This window comes from Erythrolamprus reginae, chromosome 1 (assembly GCF_031021105.1).
Source record: "Erythrolamprus reginae isolate rEryReg1 chromosome 1, rEryReg1.hap1, whole genome shotgun sequence".
NCBI lineage: Eukaryota > Metazoa > Chordata > Lepidosauria > Squamata > Dipsadidae > Erythrolamprus > Erythrolamprus reginae.
The window spans coordinates 192,549,049-192,563,092 of record NC_091950.1 but is presented as its reverse complement, the minus strand read 5'-3'; the positions used below and the strand labels follow the sequence as shown (position 1 = coordinate 192,563,092).

Sequence of the window (14,044 nt, the reverse complement as noted above, 5' to 3'; positions counted from 1 at the left end):
TTCCCTCAGAGCAAGGAAACACCCATGGTACTGCAATATTTGGCCACGCCCCTCTCTTCTGCATGGCTCGTACCTATGCAAATAGATAAATCAGGTGTGGAATGCTCCCAGTTCGGGAATGCCTGCTGGTGGTCAGAGAACCAGTAGCAACAATAGCACAAAGCTTTGCCCACCCACATGCAGCATCTGGGCAACTGAGCGAAGTCTCGTGCTACCGTTGCTATCGGCTCTCTGACCACCAGCAGGCACGCCCAAACTGGGAGCATTTCATCCCTGAGGTAAATATAATAATCTAATGGTGCAACAGCATTTAACTGATTTATTCAGTTGTATTAAATCAGAGCTGGGCAAAGTGTGGCCTGGGGGCCGGATGCAGCCCGCCCGTTGTCTGTGACTGGCCCGCGGAGGTAGGTAGGAAGGAAGGAAGGAAGGAAGGAAGGAAGGAAGGAAGGAAGGAAGGAAGAATTGGGGGGAGGAAGGAAGGAGAAATTATCTTTCCATGCCCTTTTGCAAAAGTACAATAAATGCTCATTTTTTAATTGTTCATTGGCCTTTCCAAGAAATTTAAAGCAAACCCCCCACCCCACCTCTCAGGGGGGGGAAAGGGAGGAGGAGGATGAAAAGGAATCAAAAGCTACTTTCAGGCAAAGCCTCCACATTGTTTTCTCAACTGACAATGTAGGTCAGTTGAAGAGAGGCACCTGAAAGGAATATTTTGAAAGAGAAGTAAAGAACTGCCCCAAAGCAGAAATAAAACGCAGAGAAAATCAGAGAGACAAGCTTCTCTCCATCTGGAGAAGGAAGGAAGGAGAAATGGAGGAAGGAAGGAAGGGGTGGGCAATTAATTTATAATTATAATATAATTATAGTATATAATTATATAAATATAATATAATATAATATATAATTATAATATAACTCAGTTCTACCCAGTAATATACAGTATTGGGTAGAACTGAGTTAATTATATTAATCTGGCCCTCTAAAACCATCCCAATTTCTCATGAGGCCCCATGGCAAAATTAATTGCCCACCCCTGTATTAAATGAAGAAGACTATATCCTGATGTGTGATCTATAACATGTGATATTTTAATTTTGAATAATTTAAAAGTCTTATTCCAAGAAATACCAGTATGTGCTAGAAGCACATATACACCATCCTAGAAGACTAGAATGCCTGTTAAGCTAAGTCTTATAAGTGAACAGCAGTTGGGGAATTTGGCACAGAGATGATCTATTCCTTGTCATTTCCATTTAATTGTGCCCCACAATTACTGAGCATTGAATAGAATCTAATGGCTAAGTTGTGTCATGAAAAACAGAGCACAAAGAAATAAGGCAATTTTTTATATGTGCTTCAATCTATTTTCTAAATTCCTGATTTTTCTGGAGTAGAACTAGAGCTGGGCATCAAAATCAAGGCCCGTGGGCCAGATCTTGCCCCAGGGGGTTTAAATCCGGCCCATGGTGCCTCTGGCGCTAAAATTGGCTGTGTTCACAGTGGCCCGTACCTCATTTTCACTCTCCATGGTTGTCTGCAACACTCTGCTGGCTGACAACGGATCCCAACCCCACCCCCACCCCAAATGGCTGGCAGAGTGCTGCAGGAGGCCATGGAGAATAAAAATGAGGAACAGGGGGAGCCCTTGTAGACACACACAGCCCATGCCCTATTTTGGCCAGCAGGATGCTGCAGAAGGCATCTCTTCCGCCCCCCTCACGTTGCCTTGACTCTTGCTGGTCCACAGAAAACTACAATACTCATCCAGTCCTCCGAGAAATCCAGTGTTACACCCCTGAATTAGAGGATTCTTAGGTGGGTGGCAGAATAAAGGAGAGGAGGAGGAGGGAATTCTTATAGAATCAGAATATTCTGCCTGTTGCAAGTCCTTCATATTTGCAATTTATCATAGTATTAAGACTCTGAATTATTGTTCATCAAAATTTGTAGAGGGAAAAATAGTAAAATTGATATGTGTCATTTGTTCCTTATGATGATGCTACTTAAATATTCAAAAGAATGGTCAATAAAACATAATTGTATCAACCTTTTAATTAAACAAAAATCAATCAGCCTTTTCATTGCAAATGGTTTGTAACCCGTTCAGAAAATGATTCCCATTGTTTAGTCACAATTCAAATGTATAACTGTATTTTCAAACTTCTTGTCACAGCGTTTTACCAACGAAGATCATTTGGCTGTCCATAAACATAAGCATGAGATGACATTGAAATTCGGTCCAGCTCGTAATGACAGTGTCATTGTAGCTGGTTAGTATATCTTTTATTAATGCAACTGTTGGCACATGCCCAGATTTTGTGTATTTTCTGTACATGCTTGAGATCCTGTCAGAGGGTTGGTTTTTTTACAAATAAAATTCAGTTATATCATGTATTGTCCTTTTCCTTAACATTGACTGGTTGATAAATTAATAACAACCTACTGGCTATGTATGCTTCAGACTTAGTAATTAAGAGCCATGTAATACAGTGGTGAGTTGTTCCCGGTTCGGCTTGGTTCTTAGAACCAGTAGTGCTGATGGCGGGAGACTCCGTCCACTCTCCTGGAATGCTTCTGCACATGCACAGAAACGACGTGCAAGTGTGTACGTGAACCAGTAGTAAAGGGTTTTTAGAACCCACTACTGCATACATAGCCAATAGGTTGTTATTAGGTGAACCAGTAGTAAAGGGTTTTAGAACCCACTACTGGTCTAATATACAGAATTTCACAAAATTGTGAGGAGTAACATCTAGCAATTTATTGTAGATACAGAGAATGCATATCCACACAATATATTTTTGATGACTTCTCTTTTGACTCCGCTCCCATGTTCTGCCACTCCTCCTCATATATAAGAGTTCTTTTTCTGAATACCTGACTTTTTCCCTTTAATTGCTTAGTTATAATTTTTAAGATGAAAGGCTATTGTCAAATTAATTGAATTCTATGATATTTTGGAGAAGCAAACATTTAATTCTGTGTTACATTTAATTTTGAGATTTCAGTGTGGTATTTGCTTTGTCTAAAGCCCCTGAGCAAAGTAATGGATAAAGCACATCTTCAAATACAAAAAATATATCTGTATTCTTCCTTATATAGTTTATCTTGAATTTTTACAAATGAAAGGTTCATATGCATTCATGTCCTTTTAGCTATGATGTTTGAATTTTCAATAATGTTCTTAAAACAAAAATATGGTGACATTAAGAACAAGATGTTCAACTTTGCTCTGACTGTGCTCTTGCTTGAACATATTAATTTTATAAAGTGCACATGATGTTAATAATATTGATTGTGATTGCCAAACATATATGCCTTTATATTAGGGGATGAAATTATATATTTCCCTTTTAATCTCAGATCAAACTCCAACGCCAACTCGATTTTTGAAGAATTGTGAAGAAGTGGGTTTATTCAATGAACTAGCAAGTCCTTTTGAAAATGAATTCAAAAAAGCTTCTGAAGATGATATTAAAAAAGTATGTAAATGTAGCAGATTAAAACTATGTCAGTTTAAAAAGTATTGATTACTTGAATTCTGTTTGCAGCTAGAAATTTTGCATTAACAAAATGAGGATGAACATAACAATATTATTTTAATTCAATATTACTTTGCTTGAAAGACAAAGCTCTTAATAGGCTTTTTGGTAATTCTACATTCTATTTCTAAATGGACACTGTTGTTTTTCATAGGATTTAACTTCAAGGATATCACTTTATATTAAGTTAATATTAGCAGTAGATGCCTTCTAACTAACTGAAAAAATCGTATTTTTGGGTACTACATTGGCATGATTGTGAGTTCTCTGTTCTTTAAAGGAACGTTTATATTTTGCATGTTTTAACATTTATCTTGCCATTAATTCTTACAGATGCCTCTAGATTTATCACCTCTTGCAACACCAATTATAAGAAATAAAATTGAAGAGCCTTCAGTGGTTGAAACAACTCACCAAGATAGTCCCTTACCTCATCCAGAGTCTACGACCAGTGACGAGAAGGTCAGAGATTTTTTATACTTCAAATATGCAATATTTCTATAGATATTACCAGTAAATCTAAGGTAATTGTAAAAATATTCTGCTAAACCTCATCTGCAAATCTGTATTCCTTATATAGAGTAAATTAAACCCACATTAATGTAAACATTACATTAAAATTAAAATTTTAAATGTTAACATTTTTGAAGCACTAAAATGCAGTTTTATTACCCTGTATAGTTATTAAAAGCCAGTATAGCAATGTTTGTGATGCAAACACAATCCTTGCTGCTATATATCTCAAACGGATTAGGCACGCAAACCTATCCATATCAAGAATCCATACCAGTATTACACATTTAAATGACAAATTTACTTTCTTTGCTTTATTGACAGCCTTTGGGCCATATCAAAGTGCAGAGTTCCAGACACAAATTATTACTAAAATCTGATAAAAAACAATTTAAATTTAAGTGATGTAGAGACAGTTATGAAGTGTGAGAAAAAATCCCTCTCAAACCTTGATGACAGCATGTTTGCAGAATATTACCTTTGCATGTAGTCCTGACCAGACAATTTTTGCTGGGGTGGATGATCTATTTTGGGAGATGAAAGTAACATTTGTTGGGAATTTCATTGGCATTGGCAGCGATAGGTGAAGCAGAAGCAGGTCTTAGAGAGAACTAGAGCAAAAGTGAACTGATTGACCCATTTAATCTCTCTCTAGAATTCCTCTTTTTTCCCCTCATACTTTTTCTTTCATAATCTCTTTCCCTTTCTTTTCTTTTCTTTTCTCACAGCAGTCTGCTGGGGGAGGGACAGATCATTATTGCCGGGGGTCTGAACTGATCAGTTGTGAAGAACTTTTCAAATTAGGCTGAGGGTTGCATGAAATCGGGCCAAGGGTTGCATGTGGCCTTAGGACTGGAGATTGCCTATTCCAGATCCATGTGGTAGTTCTTAATGTAAGAAATGGTAGTAAGTTGCAACTAAAAGGATTTGAGGGATTTTAACATTTTTGAGAAAAAGTTAAAAGAAATCTAAATATAATTGAATAATTCTGATTATCTTTGATTCTAATGGGGCTTGGGAAATTGAGAAGCTTTCATGTTTCTTGCAGGAAGTGTGTCTGCAGCAAACTGCCCAGCCTACTTCCACAATTGTACGCCCAGCTTCTCTACAGGTTCCTAATGTGTTGCTTGCAAGTTCTGACTCAAGTGTCATTATTCAGCAAGCCATACCTTCACCGACATCTAGCACTGTCATAACACAAGCTCCATCTTCCAATAGGCCAATAGTGTAAGTGTTAAATAGATACTAAAATGTTCTTATCTCTTGTAAATAAATCCTCTCAACTGTTGGTATAAGCTTCCAATAATTCAATAAAATGGCAAGGGCTGGTTGGGGTTTTAACAAGTTGAAGAAAATAATCCAGATTTTTCTAATGAAAACTCAGTTTTATTTAGTTTTGTGCTTTATATATGACTAAAGGGGGGAAATGACGGAAACGAATGTTGATGTTTGTTTTGTAAGTCATAATACCTCTGGCTTATCTCCAGAGTTCCTCTCATAAAATATTTTTGCTGAAAGGAAGGTAGTGTATTCATTGATTCCTCCATTTTTTGTGGGTGCCATCTGGAAATTTGATGCATTAGTTGTATTTTGATGGAATAGAGGAATTGCTAAAAACATTTCTCTTTCCATTAGTGGTTCTTAGTCTTTTTTGCAAACCGAAGGACTAATTCAGGTTGCAGAACTTCGTATCTGGATCAGATTGTTTCTTCCTCTTCTTCTAATTCTGTTTCTTTACATTGACATTACAGGTCTGAAAGGCCCCACTAACCTCACCACCTAGAAAACCATCAAATAATGTTACAGTGTTCCATAAACTATTTCTTATTTATGATCAGTAGCAATGATCCCCAAAAAAATCTCATAGTGTTGAAATGGTGAAACTCATTAGATGAGTATATTTGATTTTTTTAAAAAAAAAACCCGTAACTATTTTAATAATTTTTATCATTGGATAGGATTGTTTCAAATATTTATGAAATAGTTTTTCTTCTTTTCTTAGACCGGTGCCAGGCCCTTTCCCCCTTTTGTTGCATCTTCCTAATGGACAAACCATGCCTGTTGCTATTCCTGCTTCAATCACAAATTCTAATGTGCACGTACCAACTGCAGTTCCAGTAAGTCTATTGTATGATGTGATCCCTTCCTTCAAAGTTTGGACAAGTCCCTCTCACTGAATCCTTATATTGGGAAGATCTGTGTCTCTGGCAAAACCAATAAGGATGATGGAGAGGAGCATATAATTAGACTGTAGTAATACTGGGAAACTCTAATTAGATCTAAATCAGGATCCTGTAGAGCAGTGATTTTCAACCTTTTTTGAGCCGCGGCACATTTTTTACATTTACAAAATCCTGGGGCACACCACCAACCAAAATGACACAAATTAAATAAATAAATACATACATACATACATACATACATACATACATACATACATACATACATAACCCCCTCGTATATACAATCCCATGTAACATCCCCTTATAAATACAGTCAATCATCAATCATCCCTACTCAAATTTATATCTCATTTCTGGGTACTTCTCCTGTCTTTCCCCCTTTTCTCTCTCATGTTTGTCATTTCTCCCTCATTCCTTTTCCCTCTCACTTCTCCTCTTTTTCCATCCCTCTCTCTCTCCCCCCCTTATGTGTGTGTGTGTGTATACACACTGGAACCATTTCCAAAACCAGTTGAGGGCTGGGGTTTTTTCTCTTTTATTCTTTTCAAAAAGAGGTGTGGGCTGGGGGGCATTTCTTATTATTTGGGTGCTTTTTACCATATGCTTCAAGAATCACCCCCCTCTCTCTCTTTTGTTTCTCTCTCCTCTCATTCTCTGCCTCAATCATTTCTCCTTTTTTCTCCCCTTTTTGTTCTCGTTTCTCTCTCTCCTTTCCTCTCCCTATCTGTCTCTCTTGCTTTCTCTCTCTCTTGCTATCTCTTTTTCTCTTATTTTCTCTCTCTCTCTCTTGTTCTCTCTTATTTTCTTTCTCTCTCTCTTGTTCTTTCTCTCTCTCTCTTTCTCTCTCCCTCCCTCTTTCTCTTTTTCTCACTTTCTCTCTTGTTTTCTCTCTCTCTCTTGCTTTCTCTCTCTTGTTTTCTTTCTCACACTCTTTCTCTCTCTTGTTCTCTCTCTTGCTATTTCTTTCTCTCCCCCCTTTCTCTCTCTCTCTTTCTCACTTTCTCTCTATCTTGCTGTCTGTTGCTGTCACTCACTCTCGTTCTCTCTCCGTTCTTCTCAGCGGAGGCCAGCGAAGGTGATATTCAATGTCGGGAGCACGCGGGCGGTTGCGCGTGCTCCCTACCCCCCTGCTAGCCGCTCGGAATATTCAAAATAAGAAAAGCCTTCACCGGCGAAGGTTTTTCTTATTTTGAATATTCCGAGCGGCTAGCAGGGGGGTAGGGAGCGCGCGCAACCGCCCGCGCGCTCCCGACATTGAATATTACCTTCGCTGGCCTCCGCTGAGAACGGAGAGAGAACGAGAGTTGGGCCATTTTTTGTCTCCTGCGTTCCGGGTGCGGGAGGAGCCACGCCGAAAGGCAGGGGACAGCGGAGGAGGAGAGGGGGCGGGCGGGGGGCAGCGCCGAAAGGCCGAGGGGGCCGGAGGCACCGTGGGGAGGCAGGGGCGGCCGCGGCTCCCTTCCCTTCTGCTGCCGGCGCCTCCCCGCCCCCCCGCCCCCCCCGCGGGCTGGCAGGGAGATGAAGAGCGCGCTTTCGGGGAAGCGACGGTGCTTTGGGGAAGCGACGAGAAGCCACAGGCGCGAGGGGGCCGACTTTCAAAGCAACCTTTGCCGGCCTCCCGTGGGAGGGTGCCAATAGCGGCGGCGGCGACGGGGGGGCAATAGCGGGGGGGGTGAACCGCCTCGCGGCACACCTGACCATGTCTCACGGCACACTAGTGTGCCGCGGCACACCGGTTGAAAAACACTGCTGTAGAGGATAAAGCTAAAAGAAATTCCTCCTTCAGAAGCCATGAATAAAAGTGAAAAGTAGCAGTAACATATTGAGATACGTTTGATAACATAACTCATGATAGGTGGAGGCCAGCTGCAGAGCAGAGGAGAAAGATTCATCTTTGCTCCTTAGTTTATAGGCTGTGCCTTTAAAACTGTAGGAGGTTAGTTTTCAATTAACCAGTAAGAGAGTGCACATGGTTTAAAGAGCAGACATAGGCAAGGGGCAACCCGCATTTGGCCTGCCCGATGTCTGTGGCCGGTCCACGGAGGTCGGAGTCCGCTCCAGTGTGAGGATGAAAAAGCTCACCGCATCTGCCGGGTCTCCTCCGGTTCCTGCTTTCCTGATGAATCATGAGGAAAGCAGGAACCAGAGGAGTCTTGGCAGACACGGTGAGCTCTTTCATCCTCACACTGGAGTGGACCCCGACCTCCTACCGAGAGTGGCCAAGCACAGAAACCATGCAAACATTCCAGCGCAGTGACTGTGGTGCACCGTGTTGCTGTAAAGCAAATAATTAGGGGTCTGTAGAGTGGGTCTGGGTATTTAGGTCAGGCCAGGGTCTGGGTCTTTACAGTATGGGGTAGAACTGAGTTAATTATATTAGTCCGGCCCTCTAAAACCATCCCAATTTCTCATGCGGCCCCATGGCAAAATTAATTGCCCACCCCTGTTCAAGAGGCAGGATTTCTCTGTATTGACAATGTGAAACCAAAATCTAGATAGCCATCTGTTGAGAAAATTCTGGATTTTTTATGCTGAAGAGTGGACTGGACTAGATGGACCAATTTCTATTCCTCCTTTAGTCATGAAAGCCAACCAGGGGACTTCAGGCTAATCCGATGTTGTTCAGCCTGGGGATCGACTCGGGACCCCTTTGGGGATCGAATGATCATTTCACAGGGGTCGCCTAAGACCATGGGAAAAGACAAATTTCCCATGGTGTTAGGAACTAAAGCTTCTATTCTGGTGCTTTGGAACATATTTTTATAATCTGACCAATCAGGCATGTACAGTGGTAGTGTCCCTCTGACCTTCCTGCCAATCAGCCTAAAGCTCTGTTGGGAGAATTAGCGCTAGACTTATGATTGGGGGTCACCACAACATGAGGAATTGTATTAAGGGGTCATGGCATTAGAAAGGTTGAGAACCACTGGGCTAATCATTTTTAGTCACACTCACCTCATAGGGTTGTTATTGTGGATTAGAATATAGAAAGCGGGGCATTGTGTAAACTGCCTTGAGTTGTAGAAAATAAAAAGTGAGTTGTAAATCAAATAGTAATAAAAGTGATCATAGTAATAATAAATTAATAAATAATATTTCAACAGATAAAAACCTTATTGTGAATTAACAAAACAAAGGTCTGTTTTTTGGAGCTGGCCCTGGAAGGAACTTCCATTGGATATTTGTCAAATTTCCCACATTGTGGTTGGCCTTTCAGGGGAATGTTTGAATAGTATTTATTTTACTGTGACCTTTTTTTATATTTTAAAGTGTTTTTGCAATCTCATTAGTCACCGCAAGGCATCAGCACACACATTTGATTAATAAATAAACATGTCTGGAAAGATTATTTCCCAAACTGACTGCTGCTACCACCTACCTTATTCCAGCAGATAGGATTAAAGATCCTCTAAATCAAATCTTAATAATTTCATTGAGGTAGAGCAGTGTTGTGGTGTAGTTAAAGTAAGGGGCTGTGCATCCATTCACACAGGTAGAAAATCCTAATTGCTTATGAGGAAGAATTTGTATTTGGTCTTAACTCGGACTCTCTTTGGGCAGCTTGTCAGACCTGTCACCATGGTGCCTAGTATCCCAGGAATTCCAGGACCCTCATCTCCACAGCCGGTGCAGTCGGAGGCAAAATTGGTAGGTGCTGCATTATTTTCCCAGACGTAAAACTGTGTGTGAATACTAATAATCAGTACAAAGCTGATCATGTTTTGATTTGAAGTCTTGTGGTACTTTCTGATTCTTAGATCATTGACAGGTCTGTTTTCATGAAATGCTGAGGGAGCCTTTATGTTATGCAAGTTTTTTTAAGGTTCAGAAAATGAGACATTTAAAACAGTTACCAACTTGATTCTCCTTCACATCTTCTTTTCCTTTATTAATTTCAGCCCATAGTAGAAGGGAGAGAACCTCTATTGGCTGCTTTATTAGCTAATGCATTCTCTAACTCCCTATAGGTATAAGATGTCTATGGGAACTCACAGTCCTGCAGGTCATGGTTGTTCCAAAGGTGCTTTTTCAAGAGGCAACTGGACTTTCTGGTTTTTCTTTGATGACAATTTGCTTCTTAATCAGAGCTGATGAAGCTTCTTGGATAATAAGCAAAATGTCTTCAAAAAACCCCCAGAAACTCCATTTACCTCTTGAAAAAGCACCTTTGCGACATAGATGGAAAATTTAAAGAAAAATTCTAGGGCATTAAAACACATTAGTAACACATACCAGTGTAACAAACTGACCTGTTGACAGTCCAGGATGAATTAACACCCCCACCCCAAACACTGAATCCCGCTCAAATTATTTTCCACAGTATATTGATGGAAGCATGAAAACTGGATCACAATTTAAATGTAATGTTGTATTGTAATTTATATCATTTGGATAAAATTAATGTAGTTCCCTGAAAATCCCTGTTAAAAATAACAATTTTATCAACCGCTGTGGCTGAAAAAGTGCTAGTTTAAAAATTAAAATTACATGTTTCTGATTTAGCAATTCATTATTGTGAGTTCATTTTATTGTTATTTGTTTTTAGTGTAGAAAGTGTTAATTCTTATCTATTTTTGTTAGTGTGCATTGGTGAGTGACTGCAATAAATTCAAATTCAACTCAAATAATTCCATGACCAGCTCAACATTTGTATAACTTGAGGTAAAATATATTGTAGTTTCTGTTTTTTTCTCAGCTGCATGAATATATATAGTTGAAACGTTAAGTGCCTGCTAGGTTAGAGTTGTGTGTGCATAGATGCAGTCAGGAAACTGACAAATATGGAGTGGAGGGCAATACATTTTCTTTGCTGTTATTGCTTTGCTGTAGCTGGTATTTAAGGCATTCTGAATGTTTAAGACTGGTCATTGATAACATGATTCTCCTTTTAAAATTTTTGAAAGTAGTGGCCATCATCACCCTTGATAGCATTGAATTCCATAGTTTCTATATTTTGTAAACATAGATTGCAAAATAACTGATTCTTTTCCTAAATTTAGATGTTCTTTATTACTTTTAGAGATTGAATGTACTGATCACTTGATTATAATATCGCAGGTATTACATTTGAAATTATCAAGGTGGATGGGATTCCTGCAAAATGTAATGATAGCCGTATAATTTCAGGGTAGCCAATGTGACTACAGTTAGTAACCTACTGTACTTACAAAAATGAAAATATTCATTGGAAAATAGAAAGTTACGTTCCTTTGAAGTTATACATCCAAAACTTTGTTATTTAACTTCACATAATGCATAAATTATTTTATTGTAATCTTTAATTGTCTATATTGCGTGTATAACGATAACCAATTATCTTGGCAATTGACTCATATTTATGACAACTACAGTGTCGTAAGGGCATATTTATTTATTTATTTATTTATTTATTTATTTATTTATTTATTTATTTATTGGATTTGTATGCCGCCCCTCTCCAGAGACTCGGGGCGGCTAACAGCGACAATAAAACAGTGTACAATAGTAATTTGGTATTGATGATTAAAAATCAATTAATATAAAAACCAAACATACATACATACATACCATGCATAGAATTGTAAAGGCCTAGGGGGAAAGAGGATCTCAATTCCCCCATGCCTGGTGGCAGAGGTGGGTTTTAAGTTGTTTACGAAAGGCAAGGAGGGTGGGGGCAGTTCTAATCTCTGGGGGGAGTTGGTTCCAGAGGGCCGGGGCCTTTTGTGACCTTCTGATAAGAAAAATCATTGGGGAAGCCAGAGTATCTAAGAACGGTTTTACTAACTTAATAACTGCAGTATTCTCCAGTAAGATTGCAAAATAGTCCAGGAATGGGTTGCTACAGTCTGATCTGCCCAGTTACTGAGTCTATGTTTTTTTGGCCACTCATCCATGCCTCTCTGCACATGCCCCAGTTTCTGACACAATCAGATCTGAAACAGTCATCTTGGCAGGTTTCTTTCTAGCAAAACCATTCCTGGACATCAGACCTTTTGGATTCAGGTTTATTTTTTTTCATATCAGCCACACCCAGGGGTGGGCTACTGCCCGGACGGGGGGAAGGCTCCACCCCAGAGCACCCAATTTGCACTGAAAGATGTTGAAAGAAAATGCCGGGCGTCCTGCATAAGCCACGCCCACAGTGTGGTAATAAAAAGTTTGGTAGCCCTTCATTGGCCACGCCTAATTATTCCCTATCCTTAAAAAAAGGGGGGGGAAACTTTAAGGGACAATTCAAGCTGGCAAGCCCTTTGGATGCTTGGCGGCAATTGGCTTGTTGCCACTGCGCCCTGCCGATTCTGGCCTCTGGAATCGTTGGTGGATGATTCATGTAACAACTGTAGCAAGAAAGGTAATAAAATACAGTGAGGCAGAACTCACTTAACAACTGTCTTCCGTAACAATAGAAATGTTGGGTTTAGTTGTGGTCATACATCAAATACTATCTATATTATTTTTTAAACTTGAAATGATGCTTGTCAATACACGTGCCTATATATGTATTATAATCATCGCTCACACATCCAAGGATATACAAACAGTGATATTTTCTGAAAGTATGCTATAAAATAAATGGTTTTTAATCCTGGTAGTCAAAAAATAACCTACTGCTGCTAGTCTGCTTCCTTATTAAAATAGTATCATTCACTGTTCTTTCTCACAAAGCTGCTCTTGGGAAGAGTAAATACTCCGTAGTGACTGAATTTGTGATTATTCCTGTTTTTTAACCAGAATGTCATGAACTATATATTATACTATATATTATTCAAACCTGACTAATTAATTAATTAATGGCAATTAATTACCATATGTGATAAAGAATGCTTGATTTTATTTTTTAAATGTGTTTCCTATATTTGAATTGAGCATTTTGGTGTAAAAGAAGTGTGTGGGGAATACTTTTCGAAATGTAGATTGTATAATTGTCCTAATTCAGAATAATTTGTTATTAAATCTTCAAAATATTTTTGTATTCTATGCAACAGTTCTCACATGTATAAAAATCCATCAGAATGCTGTTTTAAAAAAAGAAATGTTATATTTTAGGAAGCTTGAAGTGTATAAAATTATGATGTCAACATTCAAAAAGGTTGCCAGAACATTCAAACAACATTCAAAAAGGTTGCCAGAACAATCCTGCCTACCAGTTGGAACAGTTTTCCAAAGCCCAACTTACTGGTCCCCCCCCCCAAATTCTTCTCACAAGGTGGTCTACATTTCTGCCAAAATTTAAGGAACTTTTATGAAAGGCATGAATTGATCTGACTGCTAGGATGATATTCTAGAGATCATTCATTGAAGCCTAGATATCTCAATTTAATTTCCCCCCTTTTTGGTTTAGTTAAATAGAGGGGAAATTAAAATGTTGATACTAAAACTTTATTATTATACATAAAGACATGTGCAGAATCTGTAAATAATTGTTAAATGTTCAGCCATCAATTTTGGCTAAGAGTGTTGTTTCCCAGCTATGATCCATCTGGTTCTGCTGTGGTTAGAGTTCAGCATTAACAGACCGGTCTTAATTAATAAGGATATACAGTACAAACCATTTAAAAGTATGACTCTCATTGTATGCCTACTTTAAGCTTTATTTTCCTTATAGTACTCATAAGACAGTTTTGCTGTCAACATTTCCAAAGCTGGAAATGGCTGGATTTCAATTGTAATTACACTGAACTTTTCACAGATGCTTTACATGAAAGCTTTACGTAATGCTGAAAAACTAATAATGGTTCCCACTTCTTTTTCAAACTGTTTCTTAACAGTTTATAATCTGATTGTTAAAAATAAGGCTTGTTATTACACAAGGTTATCTGGATT

General features: G+C 38.9%; 1 protein-coding gene across 3 annotated transcripts in view; it reads left to right on the top strand.

The window, feature by feature from the left end:
* ATF2 (activating transcription factor 2) overlaps positions 1 to 14,044 on the top strand; it is a 52,783-nt gene that overhangs the window by 14,813 nt on the left and 23,926 nt on the right. For all 3 annotated transcript variants that reach the window (XM_070731784.1, XM_070731785.1, XM_070731786.1), the window contains 6 exons: positions 2,177 to 2,273; positions 3,367 to 3,485; positions 3,879 to 4,007; positions 5,107 to 5,285; positions 6,061 to 6,175; positions 9,803 to 9,889. In XM_070731784.1, the coding sequence (XP_070587885.1) occupies positions 2,177 to 2,273; positions 3,367 to 3,485; positions 3,879 to 4,007; positions 5,107 to 5,285; positions 6,061 to 6,175; positions 9,803 to 9,889 (726 nt within the window). The remainder of the gene's footprint in view (positions 1 to 2,176; positions 2,274 to 3,366; positions 3,486 to 3,878; positions 4,008 to 5,106; positions 5,286 to 6,060; positions 6,176 to 9,802; positions 9,890 to 14,044) is intronic.